The sequence below is a fragment of the Sebastes fasciatus genome, chromosome 20 (genome assembly GCF_043250625.1).
Source record: "Sebastes fasciatus isolate fSebFas1 chromosome 20, fSebFas1.pri, whole genome shotgun sequence".
Classification (NCBI taxonomy): domain Eukaryota; kingdom Metazoa; phylum Chordata; class Actinopteri; order Perciformes; family Sebastidae; genus Sebastes; species Sebastes fasciatus.
The window spans coordinates 9,959,984-9,982,083 of NC_133814.1; the positions used below are offsets into that span (position 1 = coordinate 9,959,984).

At 42.3% G+C, this 22,100-nt stretch overlaps 1 protein-coding gene and 1 long non-coding RNA gene across 2 annotated transcripts in view; both read right to left on the bottom strand.

Annotated features, from left to right (window-relative positions):
• fam20cb (FAM20C golgi associated secretory pathway kinase b) overlaps positions 1 to 2,640 on the bottom strand; it is a 59,313-nt gene extending 56,673 nt beyond the window's left edge. The window contains exon 1 of the mRNA XM_074620816.1: positions 1,388 to 2,640. Coding sequence (XP_074476917.1) covers positions 1,388 to 1,926 — 539 coding nt within the window. The 5' untranslated portion in view covers positions 1,927 to 2,640. The remainder of the gene's footprint in view (positions 1 to 1,387) is intronic.
• Positions 2,641 to 3,596: 956 nt separating this feature from the next.
• The window catches only part of LOC141758981 (uncharacterized), a 36,945-nt gene continuing 18,441 nt past the window's right edge, over positions 3,597 to 22,100 (bottom strand). Inside the window, exons 2-4 of the long non-coding RNA XR_012591995.1 lie at positions 12,465 to 12,554; positions 9,741 to 9,799; positions 3,597 to 3,973 (exon numbers count right to left, since the gene is read on the bottom strand). This is a non-coding gene — a long non-coding RNA (uncharacterized LOC141758981). The remainder of the gene's footprint in view (positions 3,974 to 9,740; positions 9,800 to 12,464; positions 12,555 to 22,100) is intronic.

The window sequence follows — 22,100 nt, forward strand, 5'->3', positions numbered from 1 at the left end:
AAAGAGCAAGATTATTCAATTAGACACATAAGTGAAAACACCTGAGTGGGTGTGCAGGGCTTTTAATCAATGCACCATATTTCACAAGATGATTGTGTGTTTTGTATATTAAAATCAAAGTAACTATAGTTGTCAGACAAATGTAGTGGAGTAAAAAGTATAATACTGTAATTTTAAATACACAGATAAAGTACAAGTACTTAACAAATGTACTCGAGTACAGATAATAATGCACACAGTGCACTTTCATAGACTAAGCTACTGGAGTCACCCTGCACTATATTCAGTTTTAACAGTCTCTTCTGCACTATATTCACTTTTTTAATAGTCGTGTATCACAGTTGTTACCCTGCACTATATTCACTTTTAACAGTTTTCTTCTTCATCTCCTTGTATTTTTATATCTGGTATATTTTGTTTTGTACTTTGCACTACTAACTATTTTACTGTCTTTTTTACTAACATGTTTTGCACTATGGAACTGTGATGCTGGAAACTTGAATTTCCCTCGGGATTAATAAAGTTACTATCTATATATCTATCTACACTGTAAACAATTGCTGTTAATTTACAGCAGGATTTCAACAGTATTAACCTGTTATTGCTAAAAACAGTGCTTTTCTGTCAATACAAAAGAAAAACCTGTTAAATTACGCTCATAGGCCGTTTTTTAACTGAACTATAATGCATTCTTAAAAAACATCACTTTACTGCTGATCAACTGTCTAAAGTATCATCAGTAACAGTTTCATGCAGTTTTTCTTTAATTCTGGGACCTGATCTGCACATGTGAGGCTTGTACATTGTACATGATTGTAAAATCAGTGAATTAGCTTTATGGTTCTTCACTCACATGTTGTTATGGTTTGTATTCTGTGCTTGTAGCCAGCTATTGACAGACATTTTGGGAAAAGTGTCAACAAGTCTACTATAGCCTTTTTCCTAACAAGGGCCTTTAATTGTATTTAGTGTGACTATTCCTATGTCTGTAACCTGCTAAGTCTATTCATATAGGCAAAAAATCATGTTTATTAAAAAATGTATGTAAAAAATATAACCTTAATAGTGCATTATAAGTAAGATAATGTAAAAGAAAGGTGGAAAAACAGCTATATAATGTATCTTTAAACAGTAAATTAACTGTAAAATACTGTGAAATTAATTTAAAAAACTGTATTTTTCATTAACAGTACAAAGCTGTAAATGTCAGCGACAGTATATTAATGTTAATTTTACAGTAACATAAAGGCAACCCTGCTGTCAGTTCTTTACTAGTTATTTTACTGGGAAATTATTAACAGTGTATCTATCTATAAGCCTTTACATGTGATCACATTCATTTAAAAGCTTTTAGAGTTGATTGAGATGATGCTTTTTTTTTTTTTACCATGCCTGATCCTCTGCAGCTTTGGGGTCAAATCTGATGTCAGTGTTGACGTTGAACAGCGTGTCCTCGTCTGTCAGAGTTGGTGGTGAGGATCTTTTATATAAGGGGTGCTCGTAGAGAGCCGACAACCTTGAACCTTTAACCTGCATGTTCTTGTTGGTCAACACTACGTCCTGCTGGATGAACTGTCTCTTCCTGTCGAGATGCTCCAGCCTCCTGAGAGCCTGCTGCTGCTGCGTTTTCCTGTCCACCCTCTCCAAGGAGGAGTGGGAGGACACGTTGGAGGATCCGGGCTCGTTGCTGAAGTCCTGGAGGATCCGCAGCGTGTGCTTGTTAGGCCAGCCCTGCTGCTTCTGCTGCTGCTTCTTCGCCCAGCTCTGAGGCTCCTCGCTCGGCGTGTTGGAGCACGAGCAGCCGGTGGCGGTCCCGTGGTGCCTCTCCAGCTTCGGTAACAAGTCGATCATGATGTGCATGGAGCACGCGATGAGGAACACCATGAGGATGAGCACGCGGAATTTGCGCAGCAGGATCATCTTCATGGTCTCGCGTTTGAGCAGATGCGAGTATTTGCTGCAAATGATGAGCACGCAGATGAACAGGCTGACTACATCGCTGATGATGTTGATCAGACTGGACGCCAGTCGGACGAGGTACACGTTGAACACGTAGGAACCATCGTAGCTTAGTGCCGTCTTGAGTGAAGGATTCAGTGTTCAAGCTTTTTGTGGGGAGGATTTTTTAAGCAAGAAGCGCAAAAATCAGCCGCAAGCGCGTCCAGGTAGAGTCGGTTCACACCAACGGGGGATTTGCGCAAAAGACATCCTCTTTCACACTCTCCTGTTGTCCACAACACAAAATATATATGTCAGAAGGAAGTGGATCAAAAAACTGTGATAGGAAACGATCCGCAAAAACGTGTCCAAGTGTCCAAGTGTCTCACCATCCAAACCGCGATCCTGTGCAGAGATCAGCTGTTGTTGGGGAGGAGAAAAAAAATGTAGGAAGTGCACAAGCTCTTCACATTTTATAATAATAAATTATTTTTTGGGAAAGTCCCCCGAGAAAAAAAAAGTAGTGCGCTCTCATCCACCTCCAGGATCCAGGATGCGTAATTTCTGTCACATCGAGTCCAGATTAAATCACTGCACAGGTTAACAGGAGACAGAGATCCTGTCCAAAGACAACCTCTAGGAGTAAAAAGCAGGAGATATAGGAGGAGGAGAATGCACCCCTCTTTGTAGCATGTGTGCATCTGGGTGGGTGTGTTAAATATGATGATGAAGCCCAGAGAGACTAGATCCAGCCTTTTGCGCAGCGTCACCGTGCGCAGATTGGCTGAGAGGAAGAGAGAGAGAGAGAGAGAGAGAGAGAGAGAGAGAGAGAGGAAGAGAGAGAGAGAGTGAGGAAGAGAGTGAGAGAGAGAGAGAGGAAGAGAGAAATAGAAAAAGAGGGGGAGAGAGTGAGAGAAAGAGAGAGAGAGAGAGGAAGAGAGAGAAAGAGTGAGAAAGAGAGTGAGAGAGAGTGAGAGGAAGAGAGAAATAGAAAAAGAGGGGGAGAGAGTGAGAGAAAGAGAGAGAGAGAGGAAGAGAGAGAGAGAGAGAGAAAGAGAGTGAAAGAGTGAGAGGAAGAGAGAGAACGAGAAAAAGAGAGAGAGAGAGAGAGAGAGAGAGAGAGAGAGAGAGAGAGAGAGAGAGAGAGAGAGAAATAGAGAGTGTGTGAGAGAGAGAGAGGAAGAGAGAAAGAGAGAGAGAGAGAGAGAGAGAGAGAGAGAAAGAGAGAGTGAGAGAGAAAGAGAGAGAGAAAGAAAGAGAGATAGAGAGAGTGTGTGTGTGTGAGAGAGAGAGTGAGAGGTTGAGAGAAAGAGTGAGAGAGAATGAGAGGTTGAGAGAGAAAGAGTGAGAGAGTGAGAGAGAGAGAGAGAGAAAGAGAGAGTGAGAGAGAAAGAGAGAGAGAAAGAGAGAGTGTGTGTGTGAGAGAGAGAGAGAGAGGTTGAGAGAGAAAGAGTGAGAGAGAATGAGAGGTTGAGAGAGAAAGAGTGAGAGAGAGTGAGAGAGTGAGAGAGAGAGAAAGAGAGAGTGAGAGAGAAAGAGAGAGAGAAAGAGAGAGTGTGTGTGTGAGAGAGAGAGAGAGAGGTTGAGAGAGAAAGAGTGAGAGAGAATGAGAGGTTGAGAGAGAAAGAGTGAGAGAGAGTGAGAGAGTGAGAGAGAGAGAGAAAGAGAGAGTGAGAGAGAAAGAGAGAGAGAGAATGAGAGGTTGAGAGAGAAAGAGTGAGAGAGAGAGAGAAAGAGAGAGAGCTGTTCCTCTTGGATTTAATCCTCCCTGCACATCCCGGCTGAGCAAGAAGAGGGCGTCTTTCCACTGGCCAATATTCCTCCACGCCAGAAGCAGCAAAGCGTTTTTTTTTTCATTCTTTTCTGAAATTCATCTCCTGGAATCCCTCTGAAATGTCTCCTCGGAGACGGCAGTCAATCCATCGATGATACATTAGACAGGCCTATTAGAGCGCTCAACAGTCTGAGGATCCACTTCCATCCTGCACTGCTGCCACTCAGCACCATTCACATCTCCAATAATGTTTTAAAAGGCCTGCATGAAATGAAAACCACAAAGCACCTTTCAGCCTTTTTCTTACAGAGAAAAAAAAAGAAATAATCTGACTCCACGCTTTTCTCTGACCTCTGACCTCACATAAAGCACATAAAGCACAGAAAGACAAAACGCAGCAACACTGCACAGTGCACTAATGTTTCTTTTTTTACGGCTAATTGGCACAACATTATGGCTTCATCCAGTGCTATCCTGGTGGCTGTGAATAGGCAGTAGGGACACAGTAATAAACTGCTTGCATTTCATAGTATGGCATATATGCATGAGTAAGTGATCATGCTGTCTGTGATTACCTCCCTAGATTAGTTTCTAATTAAAAAGAGCCCAGAGAGGGAGGGAGAGAGAGAGAAGGAGGGAGATGGTGGCGGTGGCGGTGGCTCTTGTACTAACACAGAATAGATTTATAAGAGAGAAGAGTGGAGATGGCTTAAGATAGGCTCTGTGGAGGGGATTTACCCAGTGGAACAAAACATTAGTTGTGAATGTTAATGAAGCTGCTATAGAGGCAAAATTAAAACAGCAGCGTTAGAGGTCTTTACTAATCTGGAGCTCGAAATGTGTGTGTGTGGTGTGTGTGTGTGTGTGTGTGTGTGTGTGTGTGTGTGTGTGTGGTGTGGGTTTACTCTCAGGAGAAAGCATCAGGTGTCACACGGCGAACAATGGCTCCAGTGCATCGACTATTGTGTTAGACACAGAGAAATCATTGTTGTAAACATACATAAGATACACTGACCGCTGACATTTCAGGGCCCTTTAACAGTGACTAATTCCCAACAAAGCAAAAAGGTCCATTGGATCGCCTCCTCTGGTGTTTGATGTCAGCGATAGCGCGAGCCGTGGAAGACAAAGTGATGCTTGTTGCCCTGTCCAGATCTCACGCCGGCCACTAGTAGCCCCGTGGCCTTATACTAGCCCGAGGTGAAACCGGCAGAGATGAATGTGTATTGATGTCAGTCAGACATGGATCACAGCAGTCGATGGGTCAACGGCTCCCTCACAAGGGCCTGTCTTGTGCAATTGTTGCCGAGCTTTTCAGCATCGACGGGATTCTCTCGCGCCGTCGGGCTCGTACGTCAACACTTTTTTTTTTTTTTTTTTTTTAAACTCTCATTTTATATGCTGTCAAAAGACATTAGCGCTTCAGATGTGGTAATAGAAGCGGGCTGTTGTGAGATGACAAATTTGCAACTCCAAATGAATAATCTCACTCTATTACTGGGCAGAAAATGCGAGCTATCGTGACAAAGCGCAGAAGACAACAAATCCGCAGACAAAAGGATCCAACTCTGGGATTACCACCGTGTCATATTCCACCCTTTTGTGTGTTACATTCATATTGTCTATGACCAAGCCTTCAGATCACAATATGTGACATAACAGGCTGATTGAGAAACACCATCCTCCTATATCTCATGTGACAAACAAGCACCTAGACGTCGCACAGACAAGATCAGGATGAGGAGGAGGAGGAGGAGGAGGAGGAGGATGAGGAGGAGGAGGAGGAGGAGGAGGAGGAGGGCATCCTAACAGATAGCTGACTACAGCACAGGTCGTAAATACACAAGATTTATGTCCTCTACACTTCACAGTGTCTCTCAGCGAGATAGCACAGGGGGATAGCAAGATAGCACTATCCGTGTTCCTATCTGCACCATCACGGTGAAGGGTGAGCTTCGCTACTGTACAAAGTCTGCCAAATAGATTCAGGGGGAGAGGTGATTCAAGTCCAAGTGAAAAATGACGTTTTTTATTCTGTTGGCTGATATTCTATATCATAACATACCTCTGTTTAGTGGGGGGGAAAAAAGAACAGTTTTATAGTTCTGTATCAAAATGCCATTATTCTTTTCTTGCTACCATTTCTTTTACTGGATTTTTGTTTCACTTCATGGTGTTGTAGATTACTAATGCAAACAGGTTTGGTTGCATCCCAGTGGTGTAGGGTTTATTCATTTGGAAGAATCAGGAAGTCAGCTCAATGCTTTTAAAACTAGATTTACCTCCTCGTGGTTGTACGCCTCCGCCAACTAGTCAAGTTGCAGTTTACATCCATGTCTGTCCAAAATGTCATCACAACATCATTTTATCCTGTTAGACATTTGTGTGACATTGTCATAATTATTAGCATATGAATTCTTGCATAACGTATTTTGTGAGGTTACAGTGACCTTGACCTTTGACCACCAAAATCGAATCAGTTCTAGGGCTGACCCGAATGCTTCGAAGCTTTGACCGTTGCCGTGGTATTTGACCTCCAAATCACTATTCGAATGCTTCGTTTTTTAATTTGTTTAAAAAAAATTCTATATAAGTATGTAATAATAATGCATAAATCCCAAAATAGCCCATCAAATAAGTAATAATCCCACAACATTATTCATTATTAGTCACTATTCTCAGACGAATATAGCTGTTCGTTGTGTGTAGAGGTACGTGTGGGTACAGTAGTGTGGCATCGGCACTGAAACGGGGGAGGTGGAGACAGACTGACAGAAGAACGTGTCAGCCTGCCATGCCGAAGCTTCCAATACCTTCGAATATTTCTCACCAAAGCTTCGAAGCCCCAAAAATGGTATTCGGGACAGCCCCAATCATCCTTGAGTCCAACTGGACGTTTGTGCCAAATTTGAAGAAATTCCCTCCAGGCGTTCCTGAGATATCGCATTCACGAGAATAGGACGGAAGCACATGGACAACCCGAAAACATAAAAAGGAAAATCCTTGATGGATTACGTCTCACTTTAACTTCCTGTTTCAAGCAGGAGCGTATCAAATTAAGGCCAAGGCACCACAAGAAGTTACATGGATATTGTTTTTTCACGTAAAAATGTATTCTAATAATAACATGCAGTTATCCTGTTAGGTTCAGTTCAGTTGTAACCATAGTAGACACATTTTAAAAGGCTTTAAAGACTGTACATGATGTTAAAATGAAATGTGAAAGTCACCCTGAAGCTGCAGGGAAATAAAATGCTGACAGTTGTTTAGTATTGTAAGAAGAGAGAAAGTAAGGGACAGGTTGGACGGTGGTGCTGAGGTACAGTACGGACCTCTCCTGCCTCACATCCCATCCACTGTTCCTGCCATTCATGCATCCCTCTGTATCGCCAGCGCTCCATATGTATTGTCTGAGTAAATTCATTTGTCTGAATTTGCCCTTGGCGTGACCAGGGCTGAGTGGGGAACAAGACTAATTTCCATCCCCGAGCAGAGCCGCACTCGCTGCATCTGATACGGCACATTTGAATGGATATTACAGATAACAATGCCCTCTGTTGGCCCCAATAAGCCTCACGCCGCTCTCGCCGCTTCCTCCGACTCCTCGACCCTCCTCCTCCTTCTCCTCGTTCAGCCCCTCCTCACCTCCATTTACAGTTTCTCAGTTCACAAGCCACATGTTGTAAACACGGACACATTTAAACTGTCACGATAATCACTTCTGTAAAAACATCCACAGTCACAGGAGACCCGGTGACATTTTTGTTTCTGAATTTGCTCTTCTTTTATTATCACTGCTTGGCTCTTCTTGATACTGTTTTGTGTTCTTTTGTCATCCCTCTTCATCTACTTCCTTATAATGTTTGAATGAATGATGCGCCTTTTTGTTTACACAATTATCACTTGTGGGTGTCAGCACAAAGCAAGGTTGACATTCTGCTTGATTGCATATTAGGGACGTGAGAGAGAGAGAGAGGGAGGGATGTGCGTTCTCTTTTGTGATCATTACTTTGTTCTTACTTACAGAAGGATGGAAGTTGTTGATAAAAGTAATTGGCATCTAATTTAGAAGAAATGTAATATTCACAGAGAACTCATTGTTCCTCAAGATGATGCCCGAGGGCTTAAAAAACACATCCTGGCAGCTCTTTACAGATCAGTAGCTCTACACCAGTAATAGTGTATCTACAAAATGTACAATGTATTCCTTCATGAATAATTATGACAAAACAGTAAATGAAAGTGGGCTGTTTTGCCCTCATTAGTGTAATCACAGTCAGTGAGTTGAAGCTACCTGTAGCCGGTATTTTATGCCAGTGTGGCAACTAATTCCACACAAAAAGTACCATAAATAAAATGTATAAAATAAAATTATATAGAGTTAAATAAAATAAAATGTCAAGAAATCAATGTTCCCCCAAATACATTTTCTTGCCGGGTCTAAAAAAAAAAAAAACAGCCATCATGAAACACATTATTACTAAGACGACAGTACAGCCATGCTAGCGGCTCTATAAGGCTTTACATATGCATAGTTGTGCTTTGAGCGAAGCAACAATGACAACGCTAAAGGCCTTTGCACACCAAGTCCGTGTTTTTCGTCCGAAATTGTCGCACGTTTTAAAAATAAATACAACCTCATTGTGTCAATCACTTTCACACACCGACTCCGAAACTTTTCCGAAAGTTCTAAGTAAGGGTTAATGTACATCAAGCCGGTCATTGTTGTGAAATAAACCCAGACAGGGTGAGTGCAGGGGTCTTGCATCGCCCTGAAGGGGTCTATTTCACAACGATTATCTGCTAGCTGTACATCATCCCGCTTATTACACAGCTACTTACTTAAGAAATCAGTAAAATGGACCACAGAAAAATGGTCCCAGGGTCCGACATCAGAACTGCGCCAATAGCAACGGTCTGTTATACATAGCGACTGTCTGCTATAAAGAAATAACAGACCGTAGAACGCTGTGATTGACCAATCAGAATCAAATATTCAACAAAGCCGTGTAATAAGCAGGTATAATGTATAAAACACAAAGTTCATCCTATGGGGGGTATGAATGTCTGCATGGAATTTCATGGAAATCCATCCAATGGCTGTAGAGTCATTTCACTCACAACAACAAATGTCAACCTTACGGTGCCACCAGAGACATTGGGGTTTGTCCTCAGGGGACCATGGATATCTGTACCATATTTTGGAAAGCTATTGGGCCATTCAAAAGTTCACAAATTTCACATTTTCACAAAAAACAGAAGGGGATCACCAAAGCCAGTAGGATTCATCCTCTGGGAATCATGATTGTCTACAAAATGTTGTGCCGATCCATTAAGTAGATGTTGAGATAGTTCATAGGATAAGTGAAAAATGTGTCCTGCTGGTGTTGCTAGAGGACGAGTCAGGGGATCACCAAAGCCAGAAGGATTCATCCTCTGAGGGTCAAGAATATCTAAACAAAATGTAATGGCAATTCATCTAAATAGTTGTTGGGATATTGCTGTCTGGACCAAAGTGTTAGACTGCCATTCCTAGCGCCATGCTGTTAGCATGGCTGAAACCAAGCCAAATTAAAATTGAGGAACCACTTCCTAACAGTTTTACTTACAGCTCTGCAGCATGCCAAACCTTGATTTAGGCAGATACAATCATTTCCTCATTTTGTAGTAAACTGATTCACTGATCTAACCCCAGAGGGAATGAATGAAGGACCGAAACTACAACAGAGGGAGGCCCTGAGCTGCCTACAGATCACCAAATATATCTAGAAAGAGGGAAATGGAGCAAAGGATGCATGTTTCCCCTTGAATCAGGACTCTTAAGTGCTGCTTCTCCCCAGGGTCATCTCTTAAAACATCTTAAAAGCCCAGACTGTCTGTGGCTATAATAAGGTGTTATTGAGAAGAGTTCTCCTGACCCTGTCTACCTCCTCCTGCTATCAGACTGTGGGGCCGACTCTCCTTGCCGCTCCACCTTGGGGTTATTTTTAAGTCTGTTAGGGAGGCAAACGATCAGCACTATACTTACCCAGGTATATGTCTTGTTTGGCTCGCGTGTGTTCGTTCAAACTGAGTGTGTACAGCGTCCTGCGGAGAGGGAGAGAAAGACGAGCACTGTGTAAATGAGTGTTTGGGGTTCGTGCAGTGTGTATGCCCGTGGGTGGATACCTGGGTCACTAGGTACAGTGATCAGTGTGTTTTGGGGCAGCTGCGTCCAACCAGAGGCCCTTGCTGTGTTTGTCCTGCTGGCTGCCCTGTAATCCTATAATTAGAGCTTGGGCGGACCACTTTAATGAAGGCTGGCTGGCTTGGATGGATGAGTGTTCCTGTTTGGATCGTTTTCGGTACAAGCGTGTGTTTATTTTAGAGTGCGGCTCCGTCGACCGCCGGGCCACCCCAGCGTGGCGCTCGCCGCTCAGGTCCAGATATAGCAGCGACCCTCAGCACCCTCCCTGATCCTTGACAAATAACTGTGGTCATCTGTGGTCCATTTGTTTGTTAACTTTTACCCTGATTGCCTGAGATGCTCCCTGACCTGTAGGCACACCTTTGACGCTATGCTTCATCATGAAGAGACTGGTGCATTTTAAAGAAAGAATTCAACATTTGGGGAAATATGCTTAATTCGCTATATTAGAGAGTTTGATGAGAAGATTTACAAAACGGGTAGCTCAAATCAAGCATTCTGATTGGTTCATCGTCGTGATATAATAACGACATACCACGGCAGTGACGTCAAACTCCTTTGCCTTTCAGTATCAGTCCGCGTCTGAGAAAAAAACATTAAAACTAAAGATCTTTGCACACCAAGTCCGTATTTTTCATCTGAAATTGTCGCACGTTTATAAATAAATACGAACTCACAGTGTGTCAATCAAGTTTCTTCTTCTTCTCCCAGCACAAAGCACTTCATGATAAAGAAATAAAAGAATACAGAGATGCAGAACGTACAGATAGATTGTGGCAGGTGATTGCAGAACAGCATGGAATCAGGGATGGTCACAAAACAAAGGATGTAGGAAAGATTATACAGAGGTAATTGTGCAGCTAAACGATCGCTTCTTGCTAATGTCATTCATTCATTCATTAGCCCCGTTTGGGACTAAAGCTATCCATTGCACCCACATAATCAATTCAGTTTTGTTTCGTATTGATTTTCGCAATGAATAGAATACTAAAAAGCATCGGACTCAATGTGTAAGGTTTCCGTGCGTAACGTTTTTTTATCGGATGACGGATTAAAAAAACATGTACAAAAAGGTGTGCTAAAACCTTACTGTGTTGTCATGGTTGCTTAGCGACGGGGTCACGAGAGGGATCACTTTCACGTCTCCTTTCTGTAGCTTCATGTCTGATGGTCAGACATGCGAGTGGTTTTGATCTTCTCATTTATCTTTAAGAGGGCAAATAATTTTAGTTCTCAAAATTTGAGCAGCTGTTATGCTAAAATACAAAGATGTCAAACTATATTGTTAATGTATGCAGTGTTTTAAGTTAGCGCTGAAACGAGATAAGATGCCAAACAAAAAAAATGAACAGCAGCAGCAGAATACATTGGAACAGTTGGTTGGAAAAAACAAACTATTTGAAAATGTCAGCTTAGGTTTTGGCATTTTTCACCCTTTTTATATTTCAAACAGAATAATCCATAATAAAAAAAAAAGTCAATAGTTGCAGCCCAACTTTCAATAATTCATTTAACTGAGGAACTGCTTTAATCCTAATTATTTTCTGCATCAAATGTTTCCTCATACTCTTTAACAAGAGTGCATTTTAAATGAGGAATTTAGTAAAATGTTTTAGTAAAATGATGAGTATTACTGCATTTCAATTTTAGGATATGGTCCTTTCTTCCTCTCCCTGCTAAACTGCTTTACTCTCTCTTATGTCTGTACCTTTCATTCCGAACATTATTTTTCCACATGCCCACATATTCAATTTCATGCAAATATTTGAATTAATCACTGTAACCACCATTTGAGTAAAAAAAACATTCTTATCTTGTGACATGCTCCTTTTGCTAAACAATTTTTTGCCTCCTCTACGCTTTTTACATGACCTCTTTTGCAGATACCATCTCTCAAAATCAACATTTATATTAGAGTGTTTTTATTGGTTTAATGCAGACCGCATTCGCAAGTAGTGGGTGTGTGCCGCCAGAGCAGATCCTCGTGTTGGGACCTGAAAAGGGATATTAACATCCCGATGGCTTGAAAACACTGAAATCTCACTATTAATCCGGCCGTCTGCTCGGCCGAGACATGTTTGGGTTGCTAAATGCGATGGGAGTGGAGGAGTCGCTCTGCAGTAAATCTCAACAGTTATGACAGCCCAGCTAAAATAGAGCTAAATGGAGACAGATCCTGAAGTCGTTAAGTCATAATGAGAGAGAAAGGGAGATATCTCAAAGATTTGACTCAGGGCCAACACCATTAGGAGAATGATATATGGACCTATTCCATCTGGGATCTTAACTCATAGTGGACAATGCACACACACACACACATACATGGACGCACACACTAACTAACTTGCCTATACCAGCGGTTCTCACCTACTGTAGGAACTCACACACATACACACACACACACACCGGTCTCCTGACTGCTGACTTTGCAACTCATGCCTCCCTCTCCTTAGTTTGTCTCCACCTCTTCATCTTTTTCTTCTCCCCTTTTCAAAAACACTCCCAACTGTAGACCTGTCACGGGGCTCCTCTCCTCTCATTATGCTCTCATTTCTTCTTCCTCACATTATCTCATCCCTGCTTTTCCTCTCCCTTTCGCTCATCTCCTCACTGCTGCTGCTGCTGCTGCGGCGGCGTGTCAACAAAGTCCCATCACTGTCAGCCAGAAACACACACAACACGTCTGCATAAACATGAGGTTTGTAAGAGGTAGCGGGGCTCTACTTGGCAGCGCTGCCCCGGCTTCTTCTTCTTCTTCTTCTTCTTCTTCTTCTTCTATGTGTGAGTGTGAGTGTGTTCTCACATGTGTATGACTGTGTGGGAGGATAGCCAGTCACGGCGACACAGTGAAAGAGGCACTTGTCTTTGTTTTCCTGCTGGAGGTACAAGTCTGGCTTTAGACTAGTGTGGAAACCACAAAGCTTCCGCAAAGCCACAAGTGGGATTTTCGACGGATAAAGCGTATTTTAAGGATATTGTTTCAGCGAGTTATTGCGCTTGTGGGTCGTAAAGCCATTCAAAAACACTTAACAAAATTTCATATTGCAGTCCCTTTTATGATCCGTTTTATACGCCAGTGCAACCGCTACCGCCGCTACAGGATCAATGACGAATTGATCAACAATGCACCATTCATTCACGGGTCTGTTTTTACTGCCAAGATTTTATCTGAGTACTTGCTGGCTTGCTGTTGTATCAAGATAAACTTTGTGTTAGAGGGCCTTGTTACAGGTAACTCTAGGATGTGAGTAAAGGGAGATTTGCCTTCTTTGTCACAGTAATTCACAAGACCATTGGTGTGTACAGTGAGTAAGTGGGGAGTGATTTAGCAACAAATCTGACCCCCGGTCCAACAATCAGGTGTAAAGCTGCCGGTGTGCACCGAATAGCTTCGGAAACCCCCAAACCTTTCCGACGTTTGAACTTCTTTCTCCAGCTCTCTGTTTTCAATCTTGACACAACTGTTTCCGTCACTTTTTATGTGAACAAACGAGTTCAACACTATGAATGTCTTCCAGGAGAGACTGAAAAAGTACGCAGTTATCCCCGTATTTAAACTATATCACGTCTCCCCCCTTCTAAAGCCCCTTTTACTGGACAAAAAACCCACCAACACCAACTAACATCTAACTCTAACTTTCTTTCTGCAGTAGTCACAAGTTTTTATCGGCTCCAGTTCCAATCGGCAGAGATGACACCCGAGTCGACACGCTAAGTTTCGCCCCTTTTTCGGTGCGATGCTATGAGACGTGTGTTGAAGCAAATATATAATAGATAAAATCAACAGGGATTTGGACAATTATTCGAATGTATTACCGTACAAAGCATACAGTCAATATGCTCTCCTCAAAGCCACCAGACTCCAGTCAGACAACAGTAATTTTACCTCGCTGATGATCGTAAAAGACACTTCATTGAAAGTCGACAGAAACAAAATAAAACTCATCAAAACCGTCTTTGTTAGTCTTTCCACTGTTCCAACAATCACCCAATCTGGTTTGAGAGTTTGAAAGAGAGACTGAATAAGCAACAGATACAAAACAAATTGGTAGAATGAAATCAGAGAACCATTGAACTACTGTTCTTTCTTATTTTTTTGTATCCAAGCACCCAACAAGAACATAATGGTGACAGAAAGTCGGTAACAGATGGGAGACAAACAGTAACTCGGAGTGATAGCCATTTAGTCGCCTAGAAACTACTGGAGTCTAAGTGGGTAGCCGAGGGGGTCATAAAATGGGTACTAGGATAAAAATGGAATCTAGAGACCATGGATGTGTTAATAGAAAAGTACCCCATACTAATGACCCTTAAACATAATGGTGCCCAAGGTAGCCTAGAAACGTAAAGAAAATAGGGCGGAGGAGCCTAGATGTAGTCCCACAAGAGGTGGGACTAAAGGTATAGCATAAAAGACGAAGCCCGGCTCAGGATGCTACAGTTGACTGCTCTCGAAACCAGCTACTTGTTTTACCTGTATTCTGTACTTGAGCTACAGTAAAATGATTCACATCGAATTATGAAGTATGTCTTCTTTTTTAAGTGTGTTTTAATTGAAAAGTATTCGAAGTCCGGTAGAAGATCTGAACTCAACTGGCCCAGAGAAGGTTTTCTCCAACACCACGTTAACATTATCACAGTTTACTAACCCTACTTCTGGTGCCGGTCGGAGCATCCGTGACTTTGAACGTGACACACCAAGGACAAAAAAACATGCAATGTTAACCCAACCCTAAGGGTCTTTGGTTCTTAGTGTGAATAACTAGTTTTTTTGTCCACGGCAGTTGTTGTCGGTGTCTCTTTTGTAATCTTGAACAAATATATTACATTTCTAACTGTCGGTGGTGTTTACCTGTCTACTAAGACTATGAGCCTACAGCCACATTAGCAGCTCTGTGAGGCTGTACTTAGGCACAACGGTGCTTTGAGTTAACAACATGAATCAGCGTGCAAACATGCTCAAAATGACAGTGCAAACATAATGATGTTTGACAGGAGATAGCAGGTATTGACCATGTTGAACTTCTTAGTGCAACGTGTTAGCATACAAAGCATAAAGCTAAAAACAATTTACCCAATGATAGCCAAAGTTATTAATCTTCATCCTGTTTGGGCCATGAATGTCTGTGCCAAGTTCCATGGCAGGATTCGACGTTAATGGTTTTTTTCACTTGTCCGGTAGATTAGAAATCTACTTGGCCGAAGTAAATTTTGACATGCCCCTATACAAATTGTACTATTAGCGGTCATCAAATGACAACAAAAGACCAGAGTAAATTGTTATGTTTAATCTTTATTTTAGTAAATTAATCTGGAGTTTCGCCCACATCCCCCTAACGCCACCCAACTAAATTCTTGTTTACAGGATAATTGAAATGCTCGCTTACGCTTCAGCTCATAAACTTTGTCTTTACATACCTTTTTGAAAACGGCCATGCCAGTTTTTCCTCGCCAAAATGTAGCACAAGTTTGAAGCGTTATTTGGCCTCCTTCGCGACAAGCTAGTATGCCATGGTTGGTACCAATGGATTCCAATGGATCAATGGTTTTCTAGTTTGATATGATATCAGTATCTTCACTCTAGCTTTAAAAGCTAGAGCCTGCTACAACCTACAAAATCGCAGGTTGCATTCAAGAAATTAGTGGCCTTAAAACGAATTTGCGTTAACGCATTATCGCATTAACTTTGACAGCCCTAGTTTAATTCCTTTTTTACCACTTGCCCTATCAGGCGAGCGAGTTGCTAGATTTATTAGCCTGATGTGGCATTTTACTTGCCCCTGGCAAGTGGGCAATCCGTACTGTTGAGCCCTGCATAGCAGTCCGTTCAACAGGTGTCAAGACATTTCACTAAAAACTACAAATGTCAACTTCACGGTGGCGCTAGATGAAATGTCAGATCACCAAAGTCATCAGTAGACTTCCTGTGGGGATCATGAATGTCTGTGACAAATTTCATGGCAATCCATCTTGTAGGTGTTGAGGTATTTTGTAAGGCACTTTGTAATCCCATTTTTGAAAGGTGCTATATAAATATAAATATGCTTAAATGTTAAAGTCGGGTGTGTAGGAAAAAAAAGACACACACAGAGCAGTGACAGAGGAAAAAGGGCACTGTTAATGCGAAAGGCGCAGGTTGCATTTCTGCCATCAACAGTTTGTTAGATGCCCATCTATATTCACGCCGATCAAAAGGTCAAAGCGTTGTTCTGACATTCTCTACTCCTCTGGAGCTCATATCCCCCCGTCGGGTCGGCGAAATGTTATTGTAACAGAGATGATAGCTGGACGCAGCCCAGTATGGCACGGGAAGTGTGTGTCCTGAATGGAGTTTCCGTGAGATTCGGAGAGGCTTGACCTTTCAGTGATAGCCTCAATGTGAGGTACTTTCCCCTCAGGGTAAAAAAGAAAAGGCGCGTCTGCTGTTTTCCTTCCCTCAATGGGAGCTTTATTGAACGGGGGAGTGAGAGAAAAAGGAGGGCGGCTGTTTCTCCTTCCACTTTCCTTATCGAATATCGGGCAAAATTGCGATAAAGTCTGACCCTCATCCGTTTCTCAACCTTGGAGAGCAAACAGATTTTTTTTACGGAAATAGTCTCACCATGCAAATGCATTAGGGACGGCAAGTGTATTAAGAATTGAAACCATTCAGAGCGTGTGCCATGTTCCAATGTACTCCCTAATGCTGGGTGATATGAGCCATGAAACATGCATGCCTTTACGTCTGTGACTTGTGCATCCATAATTTTATTGTTTTTGTCATTTAATATTGCAGCTTACAGGATTCTTTGCTTTATGACAACTGCTGCAATATAGGCAGTGGAGGATATGATCAGCCGGAGTAAAAATACGACAAACCTTGAAGTATTACTGCCTCGTAAACCAGACTCTATTACTGCTAACACTATCAAATGGACAGCGCATGCAAGACCTCTGCTGTCTTTTTTGCTATTCAAAGGACATATTGATTTAGCTTTACACAAAACCGTTCCTGTCTTATTTCCCCCAAGACTGCAGTGACTAAAGCCTCTTGTGCTCGTGTTGTAGATATTGAACTGTTACCCTTAATAGATCAACACGCACCTTTGGCTCCCTCCTCTTAACACTGTAACCCACAGGACGCGTCATCTGTCGGGGTAGAAAACGTCACGTGTAAGAAATGTTAATTCCTCAGCGCGATAGCGGTTTGTTTTCTCTTTGAAATGGTTTCATATGCTGGAGGGTTGTTGAATTCTTTAAACCTGTAAAGAAGCATGTAATCCTTCAATTGAATTTAAAACATAAGAAGTGGTTTTCACAGGGCAACAGCGAAATGTAAAAGAGCTTTGAAATTAAACTCTGGTGAATTAGTTGTGCTCATGATGTGTACTTAATCCCATTTAGTTCAACGTAAAGGCCGCGTAAACCTGTTTCCGTCTCTCTCTACCTTCCCTCACATCTCTCATTCCTTCATTCCACTCCTCCGTCCCGCTCCTTCTGAAAAACAAGAGGCTCTGTGTCTTTGTGCGTAAAAAAAGACAAAAGCGCTGTTGTAATAGGTGGTGGTTTGCGGCGGCCGGGGCAGGTGGTCGGCCTTGATTGCATTAGACCGATGACGAGCGTGAAACGCCAGAGGAGAAGAAAAATGCAGAGGGTTCGTTTCCTGCCACCTGCCAGCGGTTTTTCAGAGAAAAAAAAGAAGGGAAAAACTCTGAAGTATGTGAGATACAGATGAGGGAGGTGGGATTAAAGGTGCAGCCAGATGAAGCTGAGATAGACATGATGATGGGGATGTCAGCGCTTGGGAGAACATGAAGGGAGAAAAAAAAGCACATAATATGAATTCAGTATCAGCGTTTCCTGATCCTCTATTCTGACATCAGGTGGCGACACATTCCGACGCTAATTTCCATCAAAAAACAAACATTAAAGCCTCACTTTTCTGTTTCCCCCAGATTACCGTGCGCCGGTGTTTCTCAATGATTTCCCTCTATCTGATTCCCTGTTGTCTGAGCTCCCACCTGCCTGCCTGGGCTTTTTGCCAGAGGTTTGTTGGGCCCCGAGAGCAGCTTAATACCTGTGGCTGATCTTAAACCGGTAAAAGGCTCTCTCTCAGGCCTCCCGCAGCATCTCATTTTCTCCCGCCGACGGTTCTTCGCAGACGAGACGCAACCAGAACACTAAAAGGCGGAGGATGAATACAGGGTATTAACAAAGGTGGGTTGTTGTGAGCCACCAAGGTCTTGAAGTCTGTGAAGTGCGAGGCTGAACAGATTCGGAGGTCTTCTTTTGAATCCCAAGTGGTCCAAGAAGGCTGCAACTGAGACCAAGGTCTCTCCGACTGTTTGGATGATTATGCATCTATCTAAATGCCAATTGTAGCACATAACAATGGCCTCAGAGCTCCTTGCTCTCTATCGGCCCAGATATGGACAACTCAAGCCGTCACCTAGGTTAAAACGGTTCTCAGTGGGGCTCATATTCGCTGCTTGTTTGTTGAACATAATAGAGTCCGGGCCCTGTTGTGTTCTATGTCCCAGACTTTCAAAGGGCCTTGAATTCAAAGAAAGTGCCCACAGCGTCGAGCAATGGATGCTGTGCCAAGGTAAATATGGTGGAGAGCCAGCTGATTTGTAACAGCGCTCGCCTAAATGGATACCACTGAAAAGGCGAGTCCGTGTACAATGATAAATTCAAACCAAGCGTGGATGTACTCTGCGGCCACTGATCACAATCAAGCCCAAAGACACTAATACGCTCTGTCTCTATCTGTCATTTAGCCCACTTTAAATTAAAGAAAGCAAGGGAAAACAATCCAGGGCCTTTGAATAGATCGCGGTCAAATGGGAGGGGAAAAGTAAATTGGATTAGTAGTCTTCAATCATTCAATCCCACTATTGATCCCCAGCCAGAGCAAATATCTGGAGGGCTGCTGCAGTATCCAAAGTGGGATTGATTGGGGAAAATGGGACGGACAGCCGCTGATTTAGTTGATGCGTCCAATCACTTCTAAGTTCCACAAACACACAGTGGCCTCCGAACTCTGTTCACCCCTGAAATACACACACACACACACACACACACACACACACACACACACACACACACACTCACACTCTCTCACACACACACACACAAATACGAACTACATTTAAAGTGATACTAGGTAACTTTTGAAACTAAATAGCAGGTTCACTCTCTTAAAGAGGACCTATTATGCTTATTTTCAGGCTTCCCCCCCCCTTCTGAAAAGACCAGTCTGCTCTGATTTGTCAGCTGGTGGCCCACTCTGTTGTGATTGGTCAACCGAACCAAACTCTTCAGACTCTGCTCCAGCTCCGCTCTAATTCGTTTTTTTTGAGGGCGTGCCAAACCAGCAGCTAGGCAGGTACTATGCAAATGTGTTACTTGGTGACATCACCACGTTACGGAAGAAAAGGCGGGACTTCCAGCAAGGCGTTTCAGGCAGTTCAAGAGCAGTGCATCTGAGAGTAACTCCCTTTGGTTTGGACTTTGGGCTTTGTAACTCTGCAGACCTTTCACATGCATAAAAAACTATATAACACACTAAAGGAAATGGAAAAAGCACAAAAGGTCCTCTTTAAAGGTGAAAAATTGTCGGTTTTGTTTTCTACTCCTACATCTGTTAAATACAGAATATGTTTGGAGTTGTTGAAAGGCACCTTTCAGTAACAAAAGGAAAGTATGTGGAATAATTAGACTTCCTTTTGTTCCTAACAGTGGTAATTCAGCCGGCAGTGGTGTTGCTCACCCCACCCCCACCAACACCACCACATCTTCTGAGACGTACATGTCACCACTCAGCTGCGCGGTTTGCCCACAGTCCTGCCTCTAGCATGAAATGCAACACTGCAGGGATCAATAAAACACTCACATGCTGAAATATATGTCGATTTCTTAGAATCTCGCAAACTCTGTCTGCCGAATATAGCAGTATGATCTACAGCTGCAAGTTTAGAAAGATACAGCAAGGTTGTGCGTGCTTGTGAGCATTCCCCCCCCCCGCCCCCCCCCCCCCCCACACACACACACACACACGCAGAAACACACTTGAAAATTACTGATATTGAATGAATTTGATGGCTAAGACTTCACATTACTAAACCCTGAATGCCGGCTACAGAAGCTCCTATAATTCAAATGAGAAAAAGCCCACTAAATGCAGGCTTTCCTGCTTAACCGCTGCACACTGGCCTGATTGGACTGATTTCAGTGATTGTGTGGTGAGGGGGGCTAATCAAGACCAATTCCAGGTTTGATGTGTTTACTGGAGTTTGGTTAAAACTTAGATTTTGAACTTAAAATGCACCCATCTAAAACTAAACCTATTACGTTGTCTTCATCAAACATCTTTGATCATATAAATGCAGCTACAGGGGTATGAATATGTCTTTTATAAGAGGAAATATACAAGCACATATTGTAGTTTTTTTTTATAACTAAGTTGGATACACTAACAAATACAAAAATATATTTCTTTCCAGCAGAACGTTGAGTCCAACATCATCAAAACATAAAATACACACGATATAATAAGCTAGAATTACCGCCTCACGGTTGTATGCCTCTGCCAACCAGTCAAGTTGCAGTTTACATCCACGTCTGTCCAAAATGTCATCACTTCATCATTTTATCCTGTTACACATTTGTGTTAAATTGTCATAATTAGCATATGAATTCTTGAGTTATGGCCAAAAATGTGTTTTATGAGGTCACAGTGACCTTGACCTTCGCCCACCAAATTCTAATCAGTTCATCCTTGAGTCCAAGTGGACGTTGGTGCCAAATTTGAATTTAATTTGCGCTCCTGAGATATTGTGTTAATGAGAATGGACCAGACGGACAACCCAAACTTAAACACATTTCTTTCATTATCTTCCTTAAATTGTGGTGAGTTAATAATAGTAGACAGCTTGAACAGTCACCAAAACTGTCAACAGGCCATTCAAATTATAGTATTTACAGTCAAATGGAAGAACAATCCATAATCCTCTCAGTAAGGTTCAAATTAACTGTAGAATTGATGCCAAAACTGGCTATCTAAAGGCTTATAATGGTGCAGCATCTTATTATGGTTGGATCTCTTTCATTACATTAGTCACCTACAGAAATACAAGTACAGCTGCAACTATTGTTGTTTTCATTGTCGATTAATCTGTAGATTATTTTCTTGATTAATCGAATAGTCGATAGTCGAAAAACGACAATCAGTGTTTCCCAAAGCCCAAGAAGACGTCCTTAAATGTCTTGTTTTGTCCACAACTCAAAGATATTCAGTTTACTGTCATAGAGTAGTAAAGGAACCAGAAAATATTCACATTTAAGAAGCTGGAATCAGAGAATTTTGACTTTTTTTCTTCCTAAAACAATTACGCAAACCAATTAATCGGTTGTCAATTTAGTTGGCACGTAATTTAATAGTTGGCAAGTAATTGATTAATTGTTGCAGCTCTAAATACAACATCAATTTATTGGCATGCTATGTGCACTATTAGCAGTTAAAGGAGGCACCGAGTGATCTACTTCCCCAACAAAATTGACTGAAGCTGCATAAAGGACATGAGTAAGATTATTAAAGCAACAGAAATGTTTAGTCACGGGGGGTGATACATCACCATGCACAATACGGGGCTTAACAACACTGCTCTGTTCTGCTTTTTGGCTGGAGAAAAAGGCTTTTTAGCCTTCGTGGTTGAGCAATCATTGAGTCACTGGTATTGATCAACAACCCTTATCGACCTCCATCAGGTCATTTTGTTCTATGGGGCAATAAAAGTCTTTCTTGTTGGTCCTTTTAAGTAGAGTTAAATGATCCCACACCATAACGGATCTGCCAGATTTCATTACGATTTGCTCATTCTCTCAAGTGTTTCCTGATCATTACTGCGTATACAGGGGGGAGGTGACACCGACTGGCTGGAACAGTTGAGCTGCAATCAAGTTCCCCCTCTGCATCTGCAGCTTTTATTGTGTCTCAGACTCAGTCTTGGTCATTTTAGCTGAACAGCAGCCAGGCAGCACAAGTCAAACGCGTGCACTCACACACAGCAGACCCTGGCCTTGAGAAACGAGCAATCATAATTCCATAGGTTGATGTGTAGGTGAGATCATATCTATATCACACACACATCAGAGTTTTTTGTCTTTTATTTTTTTTACTCACATCGTCCCTGCCTCACATCCTCCTCTCTCCGTCTCTCT